General features: G+C 42.3%; 1 protein-coding gene across 1 annotated transcript in view; it reads left to right on the top strand.

The window, feature by feature from the left end:
* The window catches only part of LOC147702153 (proton channel OTOP2-like), a 97,568-nt gene that overhangs the window by 61,242 nt on the left and 9,081 nt on the right, over window positions 1-27,245 (top strand). Inside the window, exons 3-4 of the mRNA XM_086930798.1 lie at window positions 10,784-10,920; window positions 14,101-14,159. Of these exons, the coding sequence (XP_086786924.1) occupies window positions 10,784-10,920; window positions 14,101-14,159 (196 nt within the window). The remainder of the gene's footprint in view (window positions 1-10,783; window positions 10,921-14,100; window positions 14,160-27,245) is intronic.

The following is a 27,245-nucleotide window of genomic DNA, read 5'->3' as shown; positions in this document are numbered from 1 at the left end:
AGGAGACCGGGGCTGCGGCATGAAGCAACCCTCGCTCTCCTAAGGGGAAAGCTAGTGCGCATGTTCGGGCTGGTCGTAAAACCGAACATTCGCACTACTGCTGCTGCGCTTAGTGTGCTGTCACAACAGTCTGTCAGTCATACCCTGAGTGCTGCCACAGCCCCACCCCCTTCAGCGTCCGATTGCCTTAGGCGTGAGCCGGTGGTATTAGCATCAGTGAGCAAGTTATTTATTATAGACAACTTAGAACTAGAAGTAGAACGAATTTATGAATGGGGCCATGTGGCATTGGTGGGGAATTGCCTCAGCACGCCAATGGACGCACCGCCACTGCCATAGAAGTGCATGCTCTGCTCCTTCCTTTGACTCTGTGTGAGTATAGAGCACGCTCACACTCTTTCTGTCTCATACCCAACCTCCCCCGCCCTGTCTCTCTCCTCCAATTCTCCCTCAGAGCACCTGGCCTCAAGCACTGATGCATCTCAGTGCTGTGTTCTTTCTCTGCCTCTCTCTCCACTTCTTCCCCTCTTTTTCCCTTTCCTCGGCTCTCTCTCTCTCTCCAATGCGCCCCTCCTGCTGCCCCTCTATACCTCCACAATGGACACTGTGTGACACTATTGGTTTTACCACTTCTGAGTACTTCTGTAATGTACCAATATTAGCAAGGTCAGAGCAGCAGCAACCAGCTACCTTGAAAGCGTATTTCTGATACTTTTATGATGCCTGTCACGTTGCATGGCTGCTAAGGTGCATGGTGCAATGTGGCCTGATACAATGTATAGAAAATGTTTACATACTTTCAAGATGGCCACCGTGTTACTGGATGCAATGTGGCATTAGGCAAAGTGGGAATACAATCCGATCCAAAAATACTAGCAAAATATAAATTGATCAATATTCAACTCTCTTATAAAGATAAGGCCTGACATACTCTGTGACCTTTCAGAACAATCATTTGAGGAGTAAATTCCAGTGAATAATTAGACGCAGTCACGCTTTGGGGTAGTAGTGTGGTATTGATTTAGGGTGGTATTGATTTAGGGTTTTAGGTAGCCAGCAAGTGGTAATGCGGAATGATAGTGCACCAAGCACCTATCTCAACTTTTCATTTTCTTGCTTTTACGTTTTTATGGTCTAGGCATTGCCAATGCATTAGTCAACCCTTACTCCTTTACCAATTTTTGTTTTTTGCGGGGATTTAAACATATCTTATTTTTACTCTTAGGCACTTTCATTCACTACTGATTACTCCTATAATCACTCACTCTGCTGGCTGCATGATAGCACTTTTTTATACCCCCTAAGAACAACACAGAGGAAGAGAGGTAACAAGGAGGGAGCCAACACAGGTGACAAGGACATGGTTGGGCAAAGTATTAAAAAAGGGCTGTGATATGGCTAGTGCTAGTAAATCTATACTTACCCATATTATCGCAAGGCAATATTTAGTCTCTTGATATTGTGACATACAACTTCCCAGGTGCAGGGAGCAAACGTTGCCCTTCTGCACTTGGGCTATATGTGAGTGTAAGTGTGTATTTCATCCCTATTGGCCCGTAGGCAAAGGGCCTTTTAAGGTTTCACCTGGATAGCACTAGCCCGTCAATTACTTACCATTGATTGGCTCCCATGTCACTCTCCTTTCCTTACTTCTCATTAGTCAGAGCTTCCTCTTTGAACCGCTTCCTCCTGGGGCTTCTCTGGGTGTCTCTGGCATGAAGCATGAACCTAGTACAGCTTCCTGTCTGTGGCCAGTCACGAGCCAAATTTCAAGAAGATATTCTGGCCATCTCTAACTGGATGACCACGAATTGCCTGCAGTTAAATTAATCAAAAACTGAGGTACTTCTGATTGGCAAAGATACACACAAGTGGGATGACCACTGGTGGCCCCCCACGTTAGGTCCTCCTCCCATCCCTAAGAAGGAAGTAAAAAACTTGGGCGTGATTGTGGACAACACACTTGCTCTAGAGTCCCATGCAAAAAGAGTGGCTGGCACGTGTTATGGTCGCCTACGGTCTCTTAAACCCATATTGGTTTTTTTTTAACCATCGGTACGCCAGACAATTGTCCAAGCCCTTGTCCTATCGCATATAGATTACTGTAATGGCTTAATGCTTGGCTCCAACTTGACAGCTATCAACAGACTCCAAAGGGCCCAAAATGCTGCCGCCCGCACTTTGTTTGCCCTACCAAAACACTGTCACACGTCCCAAATCCTGCGGCGGTTACACTGGCTTCCGGTGAAACAATGCATCCACTTAAAGACTCTGTGTCTAATGCACACAATTCTTCATTGCTCAGGTCCCCAAATCTTACGAGGTATGTGTTCCTTCTATGTTCCTACACGTGACCTCCGCTCGGCAGACCTTCACCTTGCCTGTACTATCAGAATCCGGAGGAGCAGAGCTGGCGGTCGTTCCTTCAGGTATTTAGCCCCGAAACTGTGGAATTTGATCCCATCTGAAGCACGTGCGACAAAGAACTATCTGTCCTTTAGGAAACAAATTAAAACCTGGTTGTTCCCCTCTACCTAGGGTATCTTAAAAGGTGCACACGCCACTTCTATGGGCTAGGTCGCCTTGGCCTCAGGCATGTCTGCAAGCGCTGGGACGCCCCTTTGCTGGGGTAGCCATGCGCTATATAAGCCAACATAACATAACATAACTTCCCAATGGTCGCAGGCTCTTGCAGGTACTCTTTGTTTCACTTTTTGACATTCACTCCCAGATAGTGCTTGTCTGCAGTCCCTCTCCTTTACCCCTGTACTCCATCCAATCCTTCTGCTCTCACCCACCCCCTCTCCCTTCTCTCTGTTATTTTTCAAGCATCCCCACCTGCCTAATGCTCTCCAGTGTTCCAATCCTCTTGCTCGCCATTGTTTCACGCACTTCCTCCCTACTCCCTCTCTACATTGTTTCATCCTCCAACTATCCGTTGTCCTAAACACCACGTGTGCTCCTCCCTCATGTTGCTTCAAACCCTGAAAATACAAAATTTTCGTATAACTTCAGAAATAGCTCTCCCCATAGATTATATTCCAGCACATTGCCAAACTTTTCCTTTAACCTTCTATAACGCTTTTATTCAATGTTCCATATGGTGCCAAGCAGACTTCTCATCCAGATACCTTCATTTTAAAAGTCATTGCTTTATGGTTCCCACGAATTTGGTAGGACTGTGTATTATGTCAACAAAACTTCATAATACAAAGACTGATTCTTCTTATATCATCAGTAAATGTTGGTTTGGCTTGCTCACAGTACCGCATCCAAACCCCTAACCTTACAGAGTTACAGATGTTGTCGGTAACCTCGATCATCATCACCCCTATTCCCAAAGATTTCATAAAAACAAATCTAATCCTTTCAATAGTTACTTTTGCATGCCCAAGGCGTCACAAAAAAAGATATGAGAAAACATTTTTGAAATATTTATTGAAATGATCTGATCCTGGTGTATATAAAAGATGAGCTGCAATTATTAACACACATCATTGCAATAGCATTATTAGACTGGTGAAAAACACAAACAATTCAACCATGTTAATTGTTCCTAATATTACTCCTATAATGACTCTATACTTGCAAGAGCATTTAGGAAGTACCCTTCTGCCAGACCTTTTGGAATGATTTAACCCCATACTTTGTGTTGGACCTGGTTGTTTTTGCAGAATTATTCCCAAACTTGTTTGCCTTCCTGTGCCTATTTTTCTGACCTTTTTTAGTTGGCTTTAGGACACTGGGCACTTTACCACTAATCAGAGCTAAAGTGCATGTGCTCTGTCCCCTAAAACATGGTATGATTGGTTTACACCTGTTTGGCATATTACATTTGCTTATAGGTCCCTTGGAAAATGGTATGTCATACACCCAGGGCCTGTAAATTAAATGCTTCTAGTGGGACTGCATTACAGCTTGTACCACCCATAGACATTGCCTGTAAAACCTGTCTCAGGCCTGCCACTGCAGGGCCTGCGTGTGCATTTTACTGCCACTTTGACTTGCCATTTAAATCGATTTACCAAGCCTTAAACTCCCCTTTTATTACACATAGGTCACCCCCTAGGTAGGCACTAGGTAGCCCTATGGGCAGGGTGCTGTATAAGTAAAAGATAGAACTGTTGCGTTTTCCCACTGGGAAGCGTCCCTCAGGTGCACTGCCTGTGTCCAAATGGAAACATTTATAATCAACTTAGATCAAAGTTCAGGTATGTAGATTCAATAAAACTTTTTATTTTAGCTCACCATAATCAGCTGTTCCATTTCATGAATTATTCACATTATTCATATTGAAACGTTATATTAGTTACTGATGTAGAATCGAAACATAAGGTGCACGTCATCCCCAATGCATTTCGGGCATAATGAGTGCCCTTCGTTAGGGGGTATGTTCCTGAAAAATCAAAGAAAAACAAAAATGAAATGACTATACCAGGGTGTGGGTTTGCCACTATTCCCAGTTTTCAGTGAAGGTTCCAGTGTGGGAGATCCGCACACTCCTAGGTGTGAAGTGACTTGCAAAATATGAACTCGAGTGAAAAGAAGTAAAAAAGTTAAAAAAGTGAAAAACAAGATATCATCACGTTGATAAGATATTTGCTGGTTTCGTATAGACCGCTTGTGTAAGCTATACATGTGAAGGAATGATGTCTTAAAGGGTGTAAGCAGTCATGCGGATGAAAAGAATGACAAATACTGGATGGGAATAACAAGTAAAAATTTTCCAAAATGCATTGTCTATGACTTACACCTTATGTTTTGATGCTATATCAGTAACGAATATAACTTTTCGATATGAATGATCTGATTAATGCCCAGGGAAGGAGTAGATTGGGGCATCCAACTGGGGGTCAATTTACATGCAGTTTCTTTGTATGCCGATGATCTGCTATTATACCTGAGGGACTTACATGATATTTCCGTTACTATTGCACACACCCTCCATGCCTTTGCAGATATCTCAGGTCTTCGGGTAAATTAGGCTAAGTTGGGCCTATACCCCTTCCAAGAAGGAATCTCTAATCCTAATGTACGTATGAATTACTCCCCACTCTGATGGCACCCATCCACATTTAGTTACCTTGGCATCTTTATCTACAGAGAACCTAACGACATCCTGGAGGGTAACCTGATTAGAGCAATATCAGCAATCAGGGCACAGATTCAATTCTGGAAAACTCTCTCACTGAACGTGATGGGCAGAGTAGCGCTCTCCAAGATGGTGGTGTTGCCGAAACTATTATATTATTTTGCCAACCTCCCGGTTTATGTCCTGGCCGCTATCTTTCACGATTTAGAGCGACAGCTCTGCTATCTCATCTGGAACACGGGTCAGCCCCAAATGGCGCTCTGGAAACTTTATGCCCCTACCTATAGAGGTGGCCTGGCAGTCCCCAACCTGGAGCTGTATTACCTGGCAGCACAGCTGCAGTGGGTGACGAAGTGGCTTGTGGGTCTTAAACTGGACTACACAGCTACCACACAACCATCATGGTCCCAATCCCAAATATACTAATTATTTCATCCTGTTGCCCGGCCCTCACGCCCATTTCAGGCATGTCTTGCCCTGACACATCATTGTTATAAAAGGAGTTTATAACTCACTGGGAATGTAATCCCTTACGCCCCGTCATTACCACTTCTAGGAATGCCTGTAGGCAAGACGAGTGGGGTGTTGGTGTCCTGGTATGAGGCGGACCTACATACACTAGGTGACCTTTATACCGAGGGGTCCCTGATATCTTTTGAAAGCTTAGCTGAAGAATATAATTTACTCACAGGTCATTCTTATTATATACCTCTATCTTGCGGTCACTCACTGCAGCATGGGGCGACATTAGCACTGAACCGGGGACGCACCTATTATTGCTATATTTACATGTAATGTGTACCACATCATCCATTGGCTAGCGGAAGCATTTCCAACACATACTGTACAACCGCTGACGTCTCTTCGTGCTAGATGGGAAGCAGACAGAGGTACCCCATGGACGGACAGTGCATGAGCCCTGATATTAACCACCTCTATGAGTATACCACGCAGGTCTAAAATTATTCGGATCTTTAGCATCCAAATTGGGTTTCTTCAATAGGGGTAATATTGAAGCCTGTTTCCAGTCTTTCGGGAAGTATCCTTCTGTGTACATTAAGTTGAAGATAGATGTCAGTTTACCAGCCACTATCTTTGATGCTAGTTTAGCTATCTCTGTCGGGCAGGGGTCATACGAGGAGCCTGACTTCACCATGGCAAGTAGACAATGGGTATCCCCTTCTAAGAGGGGGCTGAACCTGTTAAGTTCGATGTTATCATTTAATTCTTTCTGGCGAGTAGGTGTATCAGGAGGCTTTGTGTTTGAGAAGGTAAGGAAAATGACAATAACTTTGTCGAAGAAAAATTTGGCTATCTTATTGCATAAGTCTTGACTCGCTGGGATGGGAGGGGAACTGGGGTGGGCTAGTGTATTAACTGTTTTAAACATCACTTTGGGCGAGTTTTTGGCCTCCTGAATTTTTTCTGTAAAGCCAGGCTCAGCTTGTATTCCTTTTTATTTTCATCTTTATAATCTTTCCTCCAGCTTCTTTCCCTATGTTTGAAAACTAGTATTTGGTCTCTGAACTCCTGTGAATACCAGGGTGATGAAGGCAGTTGCCTGCGGATGCGTACCCCAGTTTTGGGGGCTTATTCCCTGCCTCCTCTAACCAATTAGAGTAGGATTTGGTTATTTGGTACAGATCTGTAGGGAGCTGGTATTCACTGCCGAGAGCAGTCTAAGTAGCTCCTCCTCATCTATACTTTTCCAGGCTCTTGTTTCCAGAAATTTTTGGGGGGGTTTGTTTCCTGAAAGGTTGTATGTGATGAACTTAAACAGTATAGCCGTGTGATCAGACCATGTTAGAGGGCGAAGATTCGTAATGGATAGCTGAGGGTTGTTTGAAAAAATGCCATCAAGAGTGTGACCTGCTTGATGGGTGGGTCCGATTACAAGTTATTCTAGATTTCCCCCCTTCATCAGGTCTTTCAGATTGGCGGTGCCAGGGTCCGCGACTAGCGGACCCTGGCACCGCCAATCTGATAGCCCTAATGAAGGGTGTCCCTGGTGGAAATTGAAGTTGCCCAAAATTGTGTATGAGGTAGTGTTTAAGCCTACTTTTCATACATTGCCTACTTGAGTTACGAACCGTCTTCTCGGGCCAGGGGGCCTATGATAAGGGTGCCTCTAAAGGAATCATGGTGTGTAAGGTTTAGACAAAACTCTAAGGCTTCGCATTCCTCATTAACTAGTGGGTTGAAAGATGACATCATTGTATTGTGGTGAATAACCGCGAGTCCACCTCCTTTTCTCTGTGCATAGGGCACATCTTTCTCCAGATAAAATAAATACATATTTTCATATGACTACATCAGCATGTCCCCACTGTCTGCAGGTGAATGCGGATTTTCTACATATGCTGTGGTCTTGTGTTTCTATGCACACATACTGGCGGGAGGTTCACGAGGCAGTTGCAGCATGCACTGAAAGGACACCACTACAGACATGGGAGGTGTGAATACTGCGGTTGTATCCTAGAACGAAGAAGTACAGAGTCACATCCAAGTTTATTGACCTGGGCCTTATTGTCGCTTAAAGGCTAATCACTAAACGTTTGAAACATGCTGACCCTCCAGTAATGGCCAGCTGGAGGAATTTGCTTCTAGTATGGGCACAGATGGAAAGTACGTCATTGCACAGGGAGGAAATAGCAGGACTGCGTAAATAACCTATTGCCCAGCCATTGGATGCTATACTGATGGATCTGTTGTGCGTGGGTGGGGGGGGGGGGTGCAGCCCTTCCCAGGAGGCTGAGAGACAAGACGGAAATGATGAAGAAGGGGCGGGCATGCCTGACCTCTCCATGGGCCTAGGTAGCGGCAATATTATCATCAATTCTCTTAATCGCCAAGAGGGTTGGGGACTCATCTAATGCAGAATGGCTACGTAGATGACACATTCCCTCTATATACACCAACCAGGGTGTGATGATGTGACAATGGTTTCTCTGTTTGTGTTTTTATGTTTAATTGTAGATTTATAAAAACAACAAATTGGATTTGATTTTGTCACAACTTGACATTGAGCCATATAGCCAGGTACAGACATGGATGTGTAAAGTTGAGATAAGATGAATTTTTGTTTTTTTATTTATATGGCTATTTAAAAGTGGTCCTTTGGATAGTCGGTATATTGAACATGCAATTTATGGTCAGTCACTAGCTACATGGACTTAATGTGTTCCACAGTCTGTGACTGCACCGGAAATGACTGCTCGCCGTTTCCTGCACCTGTACTGATTGCTTATTCAATGTCTCATCCGAGTCTGATTGATTACTTGTCTTCCCTTTCCCCTCCCTTCCCCTTCCCTTTTCTTTCTCATTTATGTCCACTGTAACCTGTTTGTTTGACAAAATGCAAATAAAGATATTTTTAAAAAAACAAAAATGAATGATGTGATTAATTCATGAAATGGAACAGATGATTATGGTGAGCTAAAATAAAATGTTTCATTGAAACTACATACCTAATCTTTGATCTAAGTTGATTACAAATTTTTCCAATTGGACACAGGCGGTGCACATAAGTGACGGTTCCCAGTGGGGAAACGCAACAGTTTTATTGAATTTCACGTCCCGGTTCAGGGGACAATACCTCACTGCACTCCTAACAAACTAATATACTCGCTATACAAAGAGAATTTGAATTTAAGACTACCCAGGGAATGCAGGATCCATAACCTATTGATTTCAATAAAAGACATGTGCCTTTATTGTGTGGCATGTCCTGATAGTGACAAACTAATTTGTGTCTCACCCTCTGTGAGACCTACTCCTCTCATAGGCTAGCATTGTGAATTCCCTTGTATATTTTTATGTGGTAATTCCTGATCTGAAAGGAGAAGTGTTGCCATGCTTCGAATAGTGGTGATAAATACTGCTTACTGGTGTTGTTGGATTTTACATTATTATTTTAGAAAAGCCACTTTTAGAAAGTGGTTATTTATCTGTGCTTATGACTCTTTGTGTTTTGCAGCCTGACTCCAATCCAAATCTATGCCTGGGTGACAGCTACACTTTGTGCAAACTTTCCAGATAGTCATCGCACAGGAAGAATTTGGTGTGACAGGGATTACATCTGCATACTGATGCTCTTCCTGGGCTGGGAGAAGAAGAGTCGTTCACACCTTACATATGTATAGGCTGTGTCCTAACTTCGCACAAAGGGGTGATGTATCCCCTACTAATGTCTGGAGCCAGGGCTGGGTTGAAAGGGGTTTGTTGGACACTTGAAAGGGTTCCTTTGAAGTCACCCGGTGAACAAAGACATTTTTGCATAGAAGTACAGGGGCATTGACCCCATGTTTTTAGACACTGTGTGGAACTTGTAACCAGACACTGCTGGCTGTACAATATGCACATTCCCAGAGGATTGCTTTGTTGCCAGGAGGGACCATCATAGGGACTGTTTGAGTTGTTGTGCTAGCCTGCCTGTATGCTGGGCTGATGGGCTAATGGAGCGAATGCCACTCTGCAAACTGCTTCTTTGTGCTGGCCTGCTGCCTGCTTCCTACTTTTGTGCACCCAGTGTGCTGCAAGGGCTTCTTGGCTTGCCCACTGTTAAGTTTTAAAGTTATAAAAGACTGGATCGCTGGTGAATGCCCCTTATGTGTTTCCCTCAACACAGCAGGGTCTCCTCCTTACTTCTTGAAATCCGCAAGAAGCTGAAGACTTGGCTCTTTGACTAATTCTGCTGGATGTACAAGAAACACCTTCAGTCTTTTTATCGGTAACATCAGATCAATTTCCCTGTCCTGTCATAGTTACAGGAGAAAGCCTCACTCTGCCCAGCCCCTGTTCCCATCATAACATTCTTTCACTCATATTTTACACAATAGGGTCAAACAACATTGGTAAAGCCAATAGGTTTTTATTAACTTTAAGCCATATTGCACAGTAGCCGCCCTGCTCTGGCGTGCAACATGTCTAAAAATAATTTACGATGCCAATAGCTCTTGCTTAGGCGAAACATATTGGCTTTGCCAGTACTTGTTTGTTTATACCACTCCATGGCCTATCAGACAATCTGGGGAAAGGTATCCATATGTGAGGGGTCAGATGCTGCCAATATACGCGTACTTCCACATTGGGCCGCATTCTGCTGCATGCTTGTGATCTTTCTCCCTCACGTTCATTCTGATCGTGGACATTGGGAGGTAGAAAAGAGAATATGTACTGTGCAGTTACCTCATTATTTTACTGTTTGTTTGCGATTAATTCTCTATTTTTTACCACTATCACAAGCCTAAAACAATATATACATAATTTACATATGCATAGATGGAAAAAATTAACCAAACCAAGAAAATGCACCGAATGACTGAAAGGCCGCAGAGCAATTAAAATTTGAAAAGAAAATTGCAACATCCCTTATTTGACCAGTTTGGTTTAACTGCACCAAATTTGGAATGCTCAAGATTGGAGTTTTGAACGCTGTTTGCTCTAATGTTGGTGCAAACTGGTCAAGGGAAGGTAACGTTATTAACAGTGCATATGCTTGTTTTCCTATAGAATGAGGTGCCAAATCTAAATACAGATGCGTCACTGCTCATCTGTTGACTATAGTGACTCTGGTGTCATGTCTGCATGTGAATCAGAAAGCAGTCTTTTCTGATGCCTTTGATTGGCAGAACAGTCCTTATGGGTGTCTGTGATTAGCCCACTCCTTTACCTCGTGCTTTCTATCCCCAGGCGGGCTGGCACTGTTCGGGTTATGCACGCTGGTGCTGGACGTCTTCAAGATTGGTTATTACATCGGCTATATCGAATGTGAGTCTCCAATCAAGTTGGTGTACCCTGCAGTGCAGCTGGTGTTTGTCATCCTCCAGGTGAGCCCAAGACATGTTTGTGATCCTTCTGCATAGAGTTGGCAGGCACCACTTAAAAATTTATGACATAATTGGAATTATAATTGGGAGGGAGAAGGGGGGCAAGCCAGACTGACAACCTTGTTGTGTGTGTAAAAGGCCGCTTTATTGAAACAGGTGCACATCACAAACTTTATTAACTGGCTCCTCGTCTTACAAAACTAAAACCTCTCTAAACATTGAGTTACCTGACCCCTTGCCTTTACTCCCCCGCCCCTACGATCCCCCCATGATAAAAACATCCCCCACCCTGCAAAACACAATACATAAAATGCAAATACATTACATCAATCCACCATAAAACACAATCTTCTCCCATAACCTTTGACCTTCTTACCCCCCAAAACCTAACCCCCTATCCGTCTTCCTGCAACTGTAACTAATTAGCACCAATGTAAAACCTCCAACCTGTTTAACCTTTCCCCGTTCCTGAAGACCAACTCTGCAACTTAACGCTTACTACCAAAACTCTAGCCAAACTTGGCCAACTTCCAAAACAAACACCACCAGCACCTGTTCCAAGCGACAACATACAATTCAATAAACCCCTGCGCACCTGTTCCAAAACGGGCCCTGTCAAAACCTAACAAAAATTTTAACAAAAACCTCCCCAAAAACCACTAAACCCCAGGGAGGGTGGGCAGGGACAAAAACCTATCCTGAAGCGCTCCCAGCCACCAGGTCACCAAAACCTAAAATGGTGGCTGGGCAGGTGCTGAAACCCCCTATAAACCCTGTGAGCTTTCTTTCGCAATTGGGCTGCCTTTGGGCTTCCCAAAGCAGCCCAAAGCAGCACAACATGACTGCCGCCATCCCGCCCCCTCCCCCTCCCAATCTGCCCGGGGGGCAGACCTCGAGGCTCGGCTGCCCCCCAAAACCCCCTTGGGAGGGAGAAGGGGGGCACGCCAGACTGACAACCTTGTTGTGTGTGTAAAAGGGCGCTTTATTGAAGCAGGTGCACATCACAAACTTTATTAACTGGCTCCTCTCCTTACAATACTAAAACCTCTCTAAACATCGAGTTACCTGACCCCTTGCCTTTCCTCCCCCGCCCCTACGATCCCCACATAATAAAAACATCTCCCACCCTGCAAAACACAATACATAAAATGCAAATACATTATATCAATCCACCATAATACACAATCTTCTCCCATAACCTTTGACCTTCTTACCCCCCAAAACCTAACCCCTTATCCGTCTTCCTGCAAGCGCGACCTCCGCCCCAGACCTCCCCGCCCACAGGGACAAGACCGCCCCCGAAGCAGCGGGCGGTCCGCCCCTCCACACCCTGACCCGACGGCAAACCCTTAGAGTGCCCCCTCCACAAAGGCCTCCCCCGGCCCCCTGCTCCACCCGCTCCCCCCGCGCCCCCGGCCCCATCCACCAGAGACACGCTGGGCCCCTCACCGCGGGCCAAAAACCTATCCTGTAGCACTTCCAGCCACCAGGTTTCCAAAACCTAAAATGGTGGCTGGGCAGGCACTGAAACCCCCTATAAACCCTTTGGGCTTTCTTTCGCAATTGGGCTGCCTTTGGGCTATCCCAAAGCAGCCCAAAGCAGAACAACATGGCTGCCACCATCTCGCCCCCCCTCCCCCTCCCAATCTGCCCGGGGGGCAGACCTCGAGGCTCGGCTGCCCCCCAAAACCCACTTGCGGTCTTATATGTAATAAGTCACAATGAAGATCGAGCCACAGGTGTGTTCATTTATGGCAAGACTGGACCCATGTTTGTTGTATGCAGAAAAGAGCTAAGAGCTATAGACACAGGTATGATGATCCTAGATAGGATCTGCATGTTCTTGGTCATGATCAAGAAGGAACGGTGTATGTAACAGTATGTTTGCATGTTTTTGCTAATTAAAGTAGAACTTGTGTGATACGTGTAAGAATCCAAGATACAGATTCAGATAATTTAAGAAGTTTCATTTTATTGAACTAGGCGTGGTCACAGAGAGCAAACCTGATCCAAGGTATTGCTGTACATGGCAGCAGGGTTACATTGCCCACATGCAAGCTTCAAGAATCATTCAGAGGAGGTCTGAAAGAGTGGAGGGTGGATGGATCGAAGGGGGACAGGACAAGGAACTTGGCCTCAGGTTTACTAACTAGATGGTGTCTGAGGTGGGACTAGGCAGCTGCCCTAACAAGTTCATCTAATACTGGGGATAAGATGGTTTGGGGCCATATCTCTATGATTAAAAGGATGTTAGGGTTGTTGAGCAATGTAAGAGGTGCCTGTAGCAGAGAATTAATTGATAAGCGTGATGGAATTGGGACTAGTGGTGCTGGTTTAGGGGGGATAGATGTGTCAGGAGTCTATGTGGATTAATAGGGCAGCATATCTGTTGGGGTTTCTGTGCAGGAATATTATGAGATGTAGGATGAGGATTAATATAGGGAAATAATTGGGGACAGAGAAGGACCTGTGTGAGGGTGTAAGCTGTTTAAAGGGTAGAGCTGTAACCACGTGTGATCATTCTAGATAGAGATAAAGCCATGTGTGATATATCAGGATATGTGTTTGTGTGAGCGCACATGCATTTCTGCAATGGCTGTGTCTGTATCAATTCAGCACAGAGAGGGAGCTGTGTGTGTGTGTTTGGTGTGGGCGTGAGTGTGTATGTGTTTTGTGTGTGTGTGTCTGTATGTGTTCCATTCCAATGTGGTTTGGGCTAGGGAAGCGCAGCAAAACATCAGTAAGTGGAGAGGTGGAATAGCAGGAGGGTGCATGATGGGACAGAATTGTGAGGGACTCTGACGACTGTAGGGTGAGACATCACTGCGGAGCTAGATGAACCTTAAGAAGGTATGAGGCCTTAACACTTAGAGTGGGATGGGAAACTAAGCGGAATGAGGATGTCACAAACTGGTGGGATACTGAGTGCTGCAAGTGTACAAGGAGGTCAGTGGATCTAGACCCAACAAAAAGGTGCATGTGAATTGGGACAGGAACTGCTCAGGAGTAGGGTGGGATATGAAGTGTGTGTGAAACACAGGCTTTAGTTTGAGGAATAGTGCATGTGAACTCCTGAGGTAGGTTGGTGACATTTCCAGGCACATCATGTTCTTTTCATCTCGTCTCACATTTATCAGGATCTTGAATGGGAGGTTTCATGTTTATTTTGTTATTTTTCAGACTTATTTTCTGTGGGTTTCTGCAAAAGACTGTGTGCAGGCGAATCTCAATATCAACAGGTGAGAGTCTACTACCTACTCCAGTCCTTAAACTAGATCCTTTTATCCTGGTGTGCGGACACAGAGTGTGACCCTTAACTAATTGAAAGAGTGTATATGTATGTGTGTGAGAGGGGGAGAGACCACGTGTACGTGTGTGAGTACATGCACATTTAGAAACACTCAGTCAACCCATCCACACAACAGTGAGACACTGTCGTGGCTAGTTAATATTACTCCAGATCAATGCTAAAAAACCCAGAAAGGAAGCCTTTGTCAGAACCTGTTTCTAAAAAAAGTAACCTTCAATTGATGTGGTGCACACTAGCCGGTGGTTAATCCCAGTATGATGAACTATTTGTATTCTGGGGCCTAGGCCATCTTCAAGATTACCATCTTCAGGACCATGTGCAGGAAACACCCTTGTAACAACTACATGTGTGTAGCTTTCTCAAGATAATGCATTGCTCGCATCACCGAACATTAAGTTGCATCTTGCGGGCCTCTTTCGAACAAAAGAATGTGTATAAAGTGCTACTATTACTTGATGGGGCCTAGTCACAAAGGTATATATACATGTGTGAGTTTAATCGTGTGTAAATCTCCTACTGCACTTAGTATCTATGCGCCATTTCTGAGTGTAAAGTCCAGGCGCTGGTGGAGACCTGTACGACAACAGTGCTTCTCATGTCTCTATTACTACTCTCTCACAGATGTATTAAATTAGTTTAATAGCACCATTCCTACTAGTGTAGGGTATATATCAACAAAAGGAGAGGTAGGGAGTAGTTTGAGACACTCTTATTCCCCGGTTATGTTCAGTAAGCAAAAAAAAGAATTGTCATATGGTTTCAAGGAAAACACACGAAGGAGCAACAACAAAATGGAAGAAACTGTCACATTCAGGACGTTTTAGGAAAGCCCTCACTCACCACCTGGTGATGACATGCTTCATCATTGGGCCCCACTGAAGAGGCCGAATGCCTCTTTAGTGTGCTACGACGCCAGATCTACTGCGGAGCAGGATATGTGAGTTTAAGGCGGGCAGTGAAAAATAAACTAAATAGTGGTGAGGGGATTAAAAATGTCTTTAGTGTATCAAGAAATGATTTATTTAGGCGATCACTTAGGACATGTTATTAAAATTAAGTGTAGGAAAGTAGTCCACGAATTAATTGTGTGGTTATTTCCTTAATTGCCAGTCAACATGTTTCTGCCTCTGAAACGGTGTAAAGTTACCAGGCATTCTTTTTTTTTTTTTTTTTCTTTTTTTTTTCTTTATTTATTTATTTATTTATTTATTTATTTATTTTTCAAAATTTTTTATTATTGCAAGATACGACATAGAACGTAATAAAACAGATACATAAATCATATAACAATAAACTGATATAATATTAGCTTTGTATTGGAATTGGAGGTAGTAAAGAATGTCAGCAGAGAGGGAAAGAAAACAAATAAAGAGATGTTAAAGTACTTGTGACCTAGCTGTAAAAAGTTTTCAGAGAAATTAGATAGTCCAAAATAGATACAAATTCACACTTTTATATTTCAAAAAAATTGTTTCCAAATCTTTTCTTTTTTCATGAAGGCTTTTGGGCCTCTATGTTTAGCTAATGTAAGTTCCATAATTCTTATTTCGCTAACCAAAGCACACCATTCAGAAACATTTGGAGGGTCTTTAGATATCCATGTACTAGCTATAACTAATCTTGCACATGCCAACAGAATGGTTAAGAGATCCTTGTTGAGACAGTTAGTTTCTTGAATATCTAGTAAAACTAAGTGTGCGGAGAGTACCGGATTTGCTATCTTTTTGGTTCTTAAGATTTCCATTATTCCGTTCCAGTATATAGATAATGCGGGACAGGAGAATAGCATATGCTCAATTCCAGCAGCATATAGATTACATTTTGAGCATTTAGTTTTATCTGTTGTGGAGTTCCCCTGTGCCCAGGTAGCGATTCTTTGTGGTGTATAATAAAGTTCAGTAATTGTTCTATAGGATTGCAATCTGAGATTAGAAGAGTGTACTATATTGTTTAAGTGCGATAGTGCATTTGCAATTTGTGTAGAATTTATGTCCAGATTAAGTCTGCCAGACCATTTTGATGCAATTTCGATCGTATTATCACACTGGCCTTTAATTAAGTGTTGATAACCCAGTTTTATTAGTGATTTTTTTTTATCGGAATATATACACTCTAATATGTCCGACTGGGTAACTTCCGTTATTTTCATTTTACTATGAAAAAAATCTCTTATTTGTCTATATTTAAAGTGCATATCCTTAGTTATGCCGTTTGTTATTTTCAAGTTTTCAAAATCTAACATACCATTTGGTCCATAAAGATCCCCCAATGTGATTATTCCATGTCTAACCAAACGATTCCCTGTCCCGTCTGAAAAAATATCGGGCAGACCAGGATTATTCCAGAGTCTAAGTTCAGCATTAAAAAATGAGTTTTTACCAATGAACAGAATTTTATCCCAAATTTTTATGATGTGCTTCGCAGTCTTAAATTTGACCCGTTTAAAATAGTTTGGGTCGTGTGCGCGAAGTAAGAATTGATTACAGTCAGAACCTAACATATATTGATGAAAAAATAAGGGAGTTTCATTCTTTATTAGGCTCCTAATTCGACAAAAAAAGTAGCTAGGAAATAGAGATAAAAATCTGGAAAAACAAGTCCCCCTTTAGATGATGACAATTTCAAAATTTAATAGCCCTGCGTGCCTTTTTGTACCCCCATAAAAAACTGCTACATATACCATCTAATTTTTTAAAGAAAAATTTATTTGGTTGAAGTGGTATAGCCCTAAATAAGTAGAGTAATTTGGGTAAAATTTTCATTTTAATCAAATTAAGTCGTCCTAGTAAACTAAGAGGTATTTTATGCCATTTTTTAAGACTTATAGTGGTTTCCTTTAGAAAAGCTTCATAGTTCATTTCCAATATTTTTCCCACATTAGCAGCTAGTTTAACTCCTAAATAAATAGCAGTTTGGCAGATATCATATATAGGTTCATCAGGGGTGTAATTGACAATAATTTGTGTTTTACTCACATTAAGTTTATACCCAGATACTTTTCCATAATTTTCCGCTTCGTTGATGATACCTGGCATGGCTTTATTTATATACGTTGTGTATATTGCGATATCATCCGCAAAGGCAGTTAGTTTAAGGGATTTGCCCCCATGGTTAGCTGGGATAATATTAGCCTGATCGTTTAGTGCATTTAGAAAGGGTTCACGAGAGAGAGCAAAAAGTAATGGAGAGAGGGGGCAACCTTGCCTTGTTCCTCTTCGTATCTTAAAACTAACTGAATCTTTGCCTCCGTAGCTTATCTTGGCCAATGGATCATCATATAGAGAGCTTGCCCATTCCAAATATGAACCAGATATTCCCATTTTCTTTAATACTTCCCACAAATATTCCCACCCCACTCGGTCAAATGCCTTTTCCGCATCTAACATAATCATACCGAGTGGGGTGTCATTTGTTGCCGCCACATCAAAGGCTGTGATAGACGTATTTACATGAGTGGTGGTGTCTCTACCCATTACAAAACCATGCTGTTGTAGGTTAACCATATCTGGCATGATAGGGGCTAAGCGGTTGGCGAGGATTTTGGAAAAGATTTTAGCATCTGAATTGAGCAAAGAAATTGGGCGGTATGATCCACACTCTTTTTCGGGTTTTCCCTTTTTGAGGAAAAAGATTATTTTAGCAATTTTCCAAGAAGCTGGTGTTTGTTTGGATAAAAGTATTGAGTTTATCACATTTACTAATAATGGTAGTAGTTCTTGAGCACAAGATTGATATATTTCCAAAGGCAAACAATCCTCTCCAACCGCCTTACCTAAAGGTAAATTATCGATTGCACGTTCTATTTCGACTAATGTTATTTCTGAATTTAGTTGTTGGAGGACTTCTATATTTGGCACCCTGTGTGTTGATAAATATTTATTAAGATATTGTATTATTGAGGTTTTAGAGGGTGTAGTTTCGGGGGTATAGAGTTTTTGATAATATTTAACAAATTGGTTCAATATTTGATCAGTTTGTTCATAAGTGTCTAAATCTGCTCCTATTATCGCCTTAATTTTAGTTTTGGCTTTTTTGTCCGCAGTTTTATAAGCAAGTATTTTACCTATGCGATCACCGCCTTCGTATTGAGCAAACTTATATTTGTGTATTTTAGCACTATATCTTTCTCTTAGGGTTTTTTTTAATCCTGCTTGTAATTCGGCTAATTTTAGTCTGATCTTATCTATTTCATTTTTTGAATACCGTGTTGCGTCAGCAAGTTGTGATTCAGTATCTAATATAGTAGAAGTGATTCTCTTGTTGGCTCTACGACTCACTGCGTTAGACCTGAGTATATATTGTTGAGCAAACCCCCTAATACTACATTTACAAGTATCCCATACGATGTTAATATTAGCAGAGCTAATATTTAACAAAATGAACTCTTGAATATGTTTCTTTAGTGTTATTATAAATCCTGTATCAGCCAATAGGTATCTTGGCAATGTAAAATTTCGTGGTTCTTTTTTTTGGTCTTTTATAACAAATTCGAGAAGCAGAGGATTATGGTCTGAGGTGACTTTTGGGCAGATTTCGATTTCACAATTATTTAATATTTGGTCCGATGCCCATATCATGTCTATTCTAGATCAAGATCTATGTGGTGCAGAAAAGTAGGTATAACCTGCTATCAGAGGATGTTTGGACCGCCATAAATCTCTCAGATTGTTTAATCTTGCTAATTCTAATATTGCTGATCGAACTTTATACATTCTTTTAGAATTGCTTTGCCCAGTAGAGTCTACTTTATAATCAATCACACAGTTGAAGTCCCCAGCAATTATAATTTCTCCCTCCCATTCGAGTAGCTCTAAACTTAATTCTTCGAACATTTTAGGGACGTCAATGTTTGGTCCATATACTACACATAAAACAAATTTTTTGTTGTCACCTTGCATCTGTGCTATTGCCCACCTACCCGAGCATCTGAAGCAGTTTTGATTGTATCAAATCGAGTTCCACTAAAATAGCTACCCCTCTAATGGTTTCGTTTTGCGTGGAACATACAACCAGTTGATATCCTATCTGAGAGAGCAGTTTTCGATCCTGATATTTAATGTGAGTTTCTGAAATTAGTACAAAATTAGGATTATACATTTTAATCTCTTCTTGTACTAGGTTCCTTTTACTTTTACTATTTAGACCATCTACATTCCAACTCAACAGTCTTAGCTTGAACATTTTGATAACAAAATGTTTCTCCCGTGTGAATGTTTCCCCTCTGTCGCTGCCTTCTTTTTTTTAGCTACGTATTTGTGAGTATTCTTTAAGACATAGTCGAATCTTGCAATCAAGTTTTTCCCACGTTTTCCCCCCCACCTTTTGCCACCCCCTCCCTTGCAAGGACCCCCCCCCCCCACCCTCGCACCCTCCCGTCCCTTAGGGGGGAGCACCCCTCTATCTTCTGCTGCCGCTGGAAGGGCAGCGAAGTGAAGAAGCTTACATGAGAAGCTGCCCCTGCCACTTCATATGTATATCTATATTTGACCACACCTAAAGAAAGAAATATATAAGCCCACGCTCAAAAAGAAAGATAAGGTCATTAATCAGAAATGAGATATTAGAGTAAAGAAACGTATAAGTCAACAAATTATTTAAGTGTTATAGCGGCCAAAGTGGTTCAAAATAGAGGATGAAGTAGTATCATAAGTATCATTAAGTTCTAGTTTTTTAGTATTTTAGTTCAGTTATCCTCTTTTTCTTTTTCTTTTTGTTTTTCCAAAGAGATTCTTTCTAGAGCTTGTTCAGCCGCAGATAGGTCAGTAAAAAAAAACACTTGACCATTGCGTATAACCTTGAGGCGTGCAGGCTCTTGGAGATAAGCCGTGCATCCTAGATTTTTAAAGGCGTCTATCATTTTTCGAAGTTCCCAACGTCTGTCCATTGTACCTTTGCTTAGGTCAGATTTCACGGAGAAGGTAAGGTTGTCAACAGTTACAGGATTGTTTGGTCTGGCTTTAAGTGAAACGGCTTGTCTAAGTAGAAAATTCCCGAAATAAATCAAAAATGGTCTAGGGAATTTGCTGTTTTGATTTTTTTGAAAAAGCGGCAGTCTATGTACTCTCTGTAACTGGGAATCCCAGTCCCAGTCTGAGAGATCACTGAAGGCTCTTTGGAATAATTTCACCATGAACGCTCTAGGGTCAGCCCCCTCCATTCCTTCTGGAATTCCAAATAATCTAAGATTCTGTCTCCGTGCCCGATTTTCCAAATCCTCAACTTTAGTTTCTAGTTTGGAAACCCTTGACGCATTTTCTTTAACTGTTGAGTCAGTCTTGCTGGCACCTTCTTCCACTTCCACTATACGTTGTTTAATGTCCTCTATATCTTTTGTCACACCACCAAGGCCTTGACAGATATCTCTCATGCAGTCTTGTAGCTTGGTGTTGTCTTCTCTCAACTGCAAATATTGCTGCTGACTCTCCATTCTTTGAGCCAGAAGAGTTTGCATAATTGATTCCATAGATATGCTCGTTGATGTTGTTTTTGAAGTGTTTAGTGATAAATCCGTCTTGTGTGCCTGTATGGGTATCGATGTATGACCCAGCGATGGAATTGAATGGGGGGTATCCGTAATTATTTTATTTGCCAGGTCGTTCCTAACTTCCAGTGGGCAAGTATTTGAATTTTGTTCCTCAGTTGCTATATTTAGCGTTTCTAGTTGATCTCCTGCGTTGCCCATTAAGTTTCCCACTGACAAGGCTTTAGTTTGTTTTAAGCTTGATATTATACAATCCAAGTCTTCATTTATCTTATCGGGGTTATCAACTGTGACCTCAGAGCCAATTTCCATAAGTTTATTAACCTCGAGGATGTCAGTGAGAGTAGGGGTGGTTGTCAGGGAGACCCTTTCTCTATTCGCAATGTTATGTTCAGTAAGCAAAAAAAGAATTGTCATATGGTTTCAAGGAAAACACACGAAGGAGCAACAACAAAATGGAAGAAACTGCCACATTCAGGACGTTTTAGGAAAGCCCTCACTCACCACCTGGTGATGACATGCTTCATCATTGGGCCCCACTGAAGAGGCCGAATGCCCCTTTAGTGTGCTACGACGCCAGATCTACTGCGGAGCAGGATATGTGAGTTTAAGGCGGACAGTGAAAAATAAACTAAATAGCGGTGAGGGGATTAAAAATGTCTTTAGTGTATCAAGAAATGATTTATTTAGGCGATCACTTAGGACATGTTATTAAAATTAAGTGTAGGAAAGTAGTCCACGAATTAATTGTGTGGTTATTTCCTTAATTGTCAGTCAACATGTTTCTGCCTCTGAAACGGTGTAAAGTTACCAGGCATTCATCAGGACTATATAGGTGTACTAAACCCTGGCGGTATGAGCATGCTAAGGCCCACCCTTGCCTAGGGACGTGTAAGTGAAAAAGAAAAGTGAAAAAGTGCGAAAAATATGAAGCCGGCCGTGGCCGGCCTGTATGTCGCTGACTTCGAGGCCAAGTATATCTTACCAGATAACGGCCCCTCTACCTCATCCATCCAGATTTGGAAACGCTATATTGACGACGTCCTAGTGATCTGGACCGGCAGCGATGAACAACTTCTAGCTTTTCTCACGTGGATCAACACTTTGGACCCGAATTTGAAATTCACACATGCTACCAGCAAAAAGGAGGCCATCTTTCTTTATGTGACTATCACTGTTTCGGAGACCAGTCTGTCAACCAAAACATATTATAAACCCACTGCTAAAAACAACTTACTGGAGTTTACTAGTTTCCACCCCCGCCCACTGAAAGAAAACCTCCCATATGGTCAGTATCTACGAATCAGACGTAACTGTACCAACCTACAGGACTTCAAGTCACAATCAGGTGACCTAACAGAAAAACTTAAGTCAAGAGGCTACCCCGCAGCAATTCTGAACAAGGGCTACAAAAGAGCGCGCAACCAACCACAGGCAACGCTCCTTGAGGATAAGATTGACCACCTCAGTGCCATTCCGCTTACCTGTGTCACAACATACAGCACCCTCTCGAATACTATAAAACTGGAAAATCATAACCAGCACCAAAAAAACTTGGGAAAAACCCTTGTTTTCCTTCAGGAAGGGACGCAGCTTAAAAGATCAGAGGCAGAAACATGTTGACTGACAATTAAGGAAATAACCACACAATTAATTCGTGGACTACTTTCCTGCACTTAATTTTAATAACATGTCCTAAGTGATCGCCTAAATAAATCATTTCTTGATACACTAAAGACATTTTTAATCCCCTCACCACTATTTAGTTTATTTTTCACTGCACGCCTTAAACTCACATATCCTGCTCCGCAGTAGATCTGGCGTCGTAGCACACTGAAGAGGCATTCGGCCTCTTCAGTGGGGCCCAATGATGAAGCATGTCATCACCAGGTGGTGAGTGAGGGCTTTCCTAAAACGTCCTGAATGTGGCAGTTTCTTCCGTTTTGTTGTTGCTCCTTCGTGTATTTTCTTTGAAACCATATGACACTTCTTTTTTTGCTTACTGTACTAGTGTAGGGTGTCAGACCATTTTACATCACACGTATTACACAGAGACAATCAATCCAGTGGCATAGCTAGCCCTTTGGCTGCCCATGGTGGTACTTGCATTTGCCGCCTTGCGGCGGCCGATTGAAGAGTGGGGGGGGGGGGATTTCCGAACCGAGCCAGGAGGTAAGAGCAGGGGAGGCCACCACCACCAAAACTCGTGCCCCCTGTGGCAGACCGCCCTCACCTCCCCCCTTCTCACGCCACTAAATCAATTATACATGTGTCAATCAGTTTATGGGAAACATAACATAAGACAGGGGATTACAATAGGAGTCATTTCATCCATACTTCTAGGCAGTATAGTTTAAGAGTGCTTGGTCTGCAGAAGCACAAACTTAGAATATAAAACTTAACACCATGGTTCGGGGTTTCTCTTTAATACTAAAAATTGATGTCTGCCCAAATGAACCCATTTTGCAACATTAGGTTAATGAAAGACTAGGGAAAAATCATAATGCTGTAACCTACACTATGCAGTTTTCATGCAGCTCTTTGATGACAGTTAATTGCTCACTGTTCTACATTAGGATTTAAACTTATAAACTGCAAGCAACAATAGGATCTCTCTGACAAAAGCAGTAACCTACTGACTTGTTTACATTATATGCTCTTTGTGATATGCATGGTGCACCTTCTGTGCAGCAGGCATATTAACCCTCGGTGCTACCTTACAATGAATGAAAACTTCCACTAAACAAAGCACCCATCTCTCTCTCTCCAGAAAAAAACATTAATCACCGGAGTTATCGTGATATGTTTATTGTTGCCTTAAAATTGCCTGAAGAAAAGAATGCAGCAGCAGGTGCTTTTTAAACCATAACATATGTTGCAACGCAACAGAGCTGGCTGGCCCTGCCTACAACATACTTAGTTCAATTAAAAAACTGAAAGTGAATTTACTCAAAATTGAGCTGGTGTAGAATGTCTCTAGTAATCAAGGCGGTAAGAAGACATACTAACAGTGCTATTAGAGAGCGGAGCTTGGCTCTATGTGCGTAGATCAATTAAATAAAATCCACAATCGTTCATGCGAAACCTTTTATTTTATATTCTGACTCCTAAGCAAACAAATATTTGACTGCCGTGTATGGGTAAAAGCATGCCTCGTGATCTGTTTAACACTGTTTTCTCTCTTCTATTTCTACGAAGATTAACATAGTGGAAAAGAAAGAGTGACAGCAGCTTTCAACAGTGCAGGCTTTTGAGCAATGCCACTGGCGACGATTTTAGAGCACACATGGCGCCCCCTGACCTTGGCCAGGGCTGGGGATTTTGTGCAGGCGTCACCCGGTGTGACAATCACTTTTGGCGCCCCCACGTCCCATAACTGCCTCCTCGGATTCTCGTTCTACCACCTGTAAACGTGCCCCTCATCTCTCCTATCATATAATATTTGCTTAACACAGCGCCCTCTCCACAGGTCAGCGCCCAGTGCGGCCGCACCAGTTGCACTGCCCTAAAGCAAGCCCTGACCTTGGCACCCGGTGCGGTGGCACCGCTCGCACCGCCCAAAAGCCGGCACTGGTAAAGTCACTCCTGTGTGCAGACTTACATGTCTCCATGCCCCGTACGAGCATCCTATACCATGATTTACCAGCGTAAAGTTACCACTCATAACTTTTCACATGTAGATGTTGCCCTCCGTCACAGTGGCTGAGGTCTCCATTTGAGAAAAGAAAGAGAAAATAAAAAAAAATTGTTACATTTTGAAAAATTCTTTAATGTAAAATTATTAAATATTTATTCTAAACCCAGAACTAATAAATTAAAATGTTACATCACACTAACTTAAATGTGTATTAAATAATCAATTAAAATATATATTCAGTCAAGTTATAAATAATTCAAAAAAACAATCCCGCCTACAGTAAAATCTTTGTGTTTATTAGGCATTCATTTTGCATAACAAAACACAGGGGGTCAGATTTACAAGGCCCTTGCGCCACTTATGCGTCACTTTTTTCATGTTAAAAATGATGCAAAATTGGTGCAAAGGGCTTGTAAATCTGCCCCAGGATATTTTATAAACTCTGAGCTGTATTGATTGTGCCCTCGTGTGATTTCAGGCCTATCTTATCATGATCACATATCACATATCTCCTATCTTGTATAACCAACATTAGGGGTGGACATAACTTACATAATTCCGTGTAGCATAATCAAGCAGAATTACCTGGAGGAGATGGGGATCCCGCTTCCAATACTAAACCTTCTGATACGCATGCATGAAGGCACCTATGCCCGTATTAGATGGGGCTCTCAAGGGCAAAAAACCGATAGGATCCCTGTTAGGCGAGGGGTTAGACAGGGGTGCGTGTTGGCTCCAACACTCTTTTCTTTGTTTGTAAACGGTGTCGTCTCTTTCTTACTTGAAGTTGATGCAGCTGCCCCGGTCCTAGCAGGCGATAAAGTGCCCACCTTACTTTTCGCAGACGACACCTTGTTGGTTTTAAAAACTCCTGTGGGCCTGCAGAAATTGTTGAATCGCTTTAGCCTGTTCTGTAAGCTTAGAGGCTTAGTCATTAATACCACCAAAACTAAGCTCCTCTACTTTAACCCAAGTAAGTCCTCCAGGTCCACCCTATACCTCGATGGAGAACCTCTGGAGCGCATAAAAGAATTCGATTATTTGGGAATCAGAATCTCTCACAATCTGAAGTGGCAGCCCCATATCGATAAAATGCTTTTGAACCACAAAAGGGTGACCGGCGTTCTGGGGCGGGAACACCGCATGTCCATCTCTAAGCCTATCGCCCCGGCCCTTGATATATATGCTGCAAAGGCTGTGGGCAGCGCACTTTATGGTGCGGAGCTGTGGGGCTTTGAATGTATCAGTGCACTTACTACCTCTGAAAACAAGTTTTTTAGAGAGCTAGCATCCCTCCCGCTGGGTACCCCTATCAAACCACTGTTGAGTGATTTGGGCCGCCGCCCTATCCGGGATTTAGCTAGGCTTCGACCCCTTTTATATTGGGCCAGGTTATGGCGGACACCCGAGCTCTCTAAATATCTTGATGGTTTGCTTGAGGTTATGAACCTTAATGGTTCCCATAAAGTTAGTTGGATCCATAACATTAAGAAGCTTCTGAGTGACGTTGGCTTGTCAATTGGATGGGAACGAGGAGCTTCCGTACCCAAGCTTGAACTCAAGCGAGTCTACTGGAACTGGGTGGATGAGCAAGATCTAAGGGACCCCAACCAGGGTAGGCTGACTGAGGAGTTTAAACAGCCCAAAATCGAGCCTCGTTGGGAGCCCTACCTGGACTTTATCGCAAAACCAAGGGATAGATCTTTGTTCATCCAGTTCAGGCTGGGAAACTTACCTTTACATGATTACACCAGTAAATGGAAGCCCCCGTATCAAACCTCGTCTGAGTGCCCTACCTGTAGTGGTGTTATCGAAACTATTGCCCATGTCTTTTTTGTGTGTCCGGCATATGTAAAGCCTAGGCAGAGATGGCTAAAACCCACATGTCTATTGCTCGGCACCAGGAGTCATTCCGTAGCCTTGAGAATATTTAAAACTGACACCAGCACACGCCTAGTCTGTGGGGTTGCTAAATTCCTGAGTTGGGCCTGGGTAATAAGAGCAAAATCCTTGTGATGTAATCACTTTTTAACTAATCATTCTTAATTTTTACCTTTACAAAGCTTCTACTGTTTAATATGTTTCTTAATCTATTTATTGTAATATGGATGTCTTTTTATTGTTATTAACTCTGTAAATTGTAGTGACCAATGAATTATGGTTTCTTGTTTTTATCTTGTTTATGTGCTTTTATGATAACACATATTTATCGAAATAAAGCTTTGAATTGAATTGAAGCAGAATTACCTATAATACGCTTGAATTACCCGCGAAGATTAATTCTGCATTTAGCTCAATGTCTTAGTGCAAAATGCCCCCTTGTGTCCAAAATAGACGCGAGAATGCATTTTGTCCTTAGGAATACCGCTAAATGCAGCAGAACACAAATAAGCGAGCAGCCGCTTGCTAAATGTGCTCTTTAGGTAGTGTTTCCCCTCAACTTACTCCCAGCATTTAGAGCTATTTTCTTAGCGAAAAATGCACCCTCATGTCTAAAATGGACGCTTAGATGCATTTTGTGCAAGAAACAGCGCAAAATGCAGCAGAACACATAAATTAAGTGTGCACAGCTGCTTACTAAATGTGCTCCGCAGTTGAATTTCTTCCCCCAAATTGCTTTTAATTACGCAAGCAGGAGTAATCACATAATTATACGTAAATTCTGCGTCAAATAGTAATGCAGAATTAACAAAATTAGTCAGATTACTCCAGCACAATTGAAATTCTGCCTTGGCCTAACAGACATCTGTTTCAGAGAAAATTATTCACAGAAGCTATGGTGATAACTTATAATTCTATCCTTAAAAAACCCTTACTTTTTTGGATTTAAATTAATTAGCAGAAACCTGAAGGAGTACTATGCTACTCAACTCAGTCACTCCTGCATGCACCTATGA

The sequence above is a fragment of the Lissotriton vulgaris genome, chromosome 7, assembly GCF_964263255.1.
Source record: "Lissotriton vulgaris chromosome 7, aLisVul1.2, whole genome shotgun sequence".
Taxonomy (NCBI): domain Eukaryota; kingdom Metazoa; phylum Chordata; class Amphibia; order Caudata; family Salamandridae; genus Lissotriton; species Lissotriton vulgaris.
This window is presented reverse-complemented; position numbering and strand designations above follow the sequence as displayed.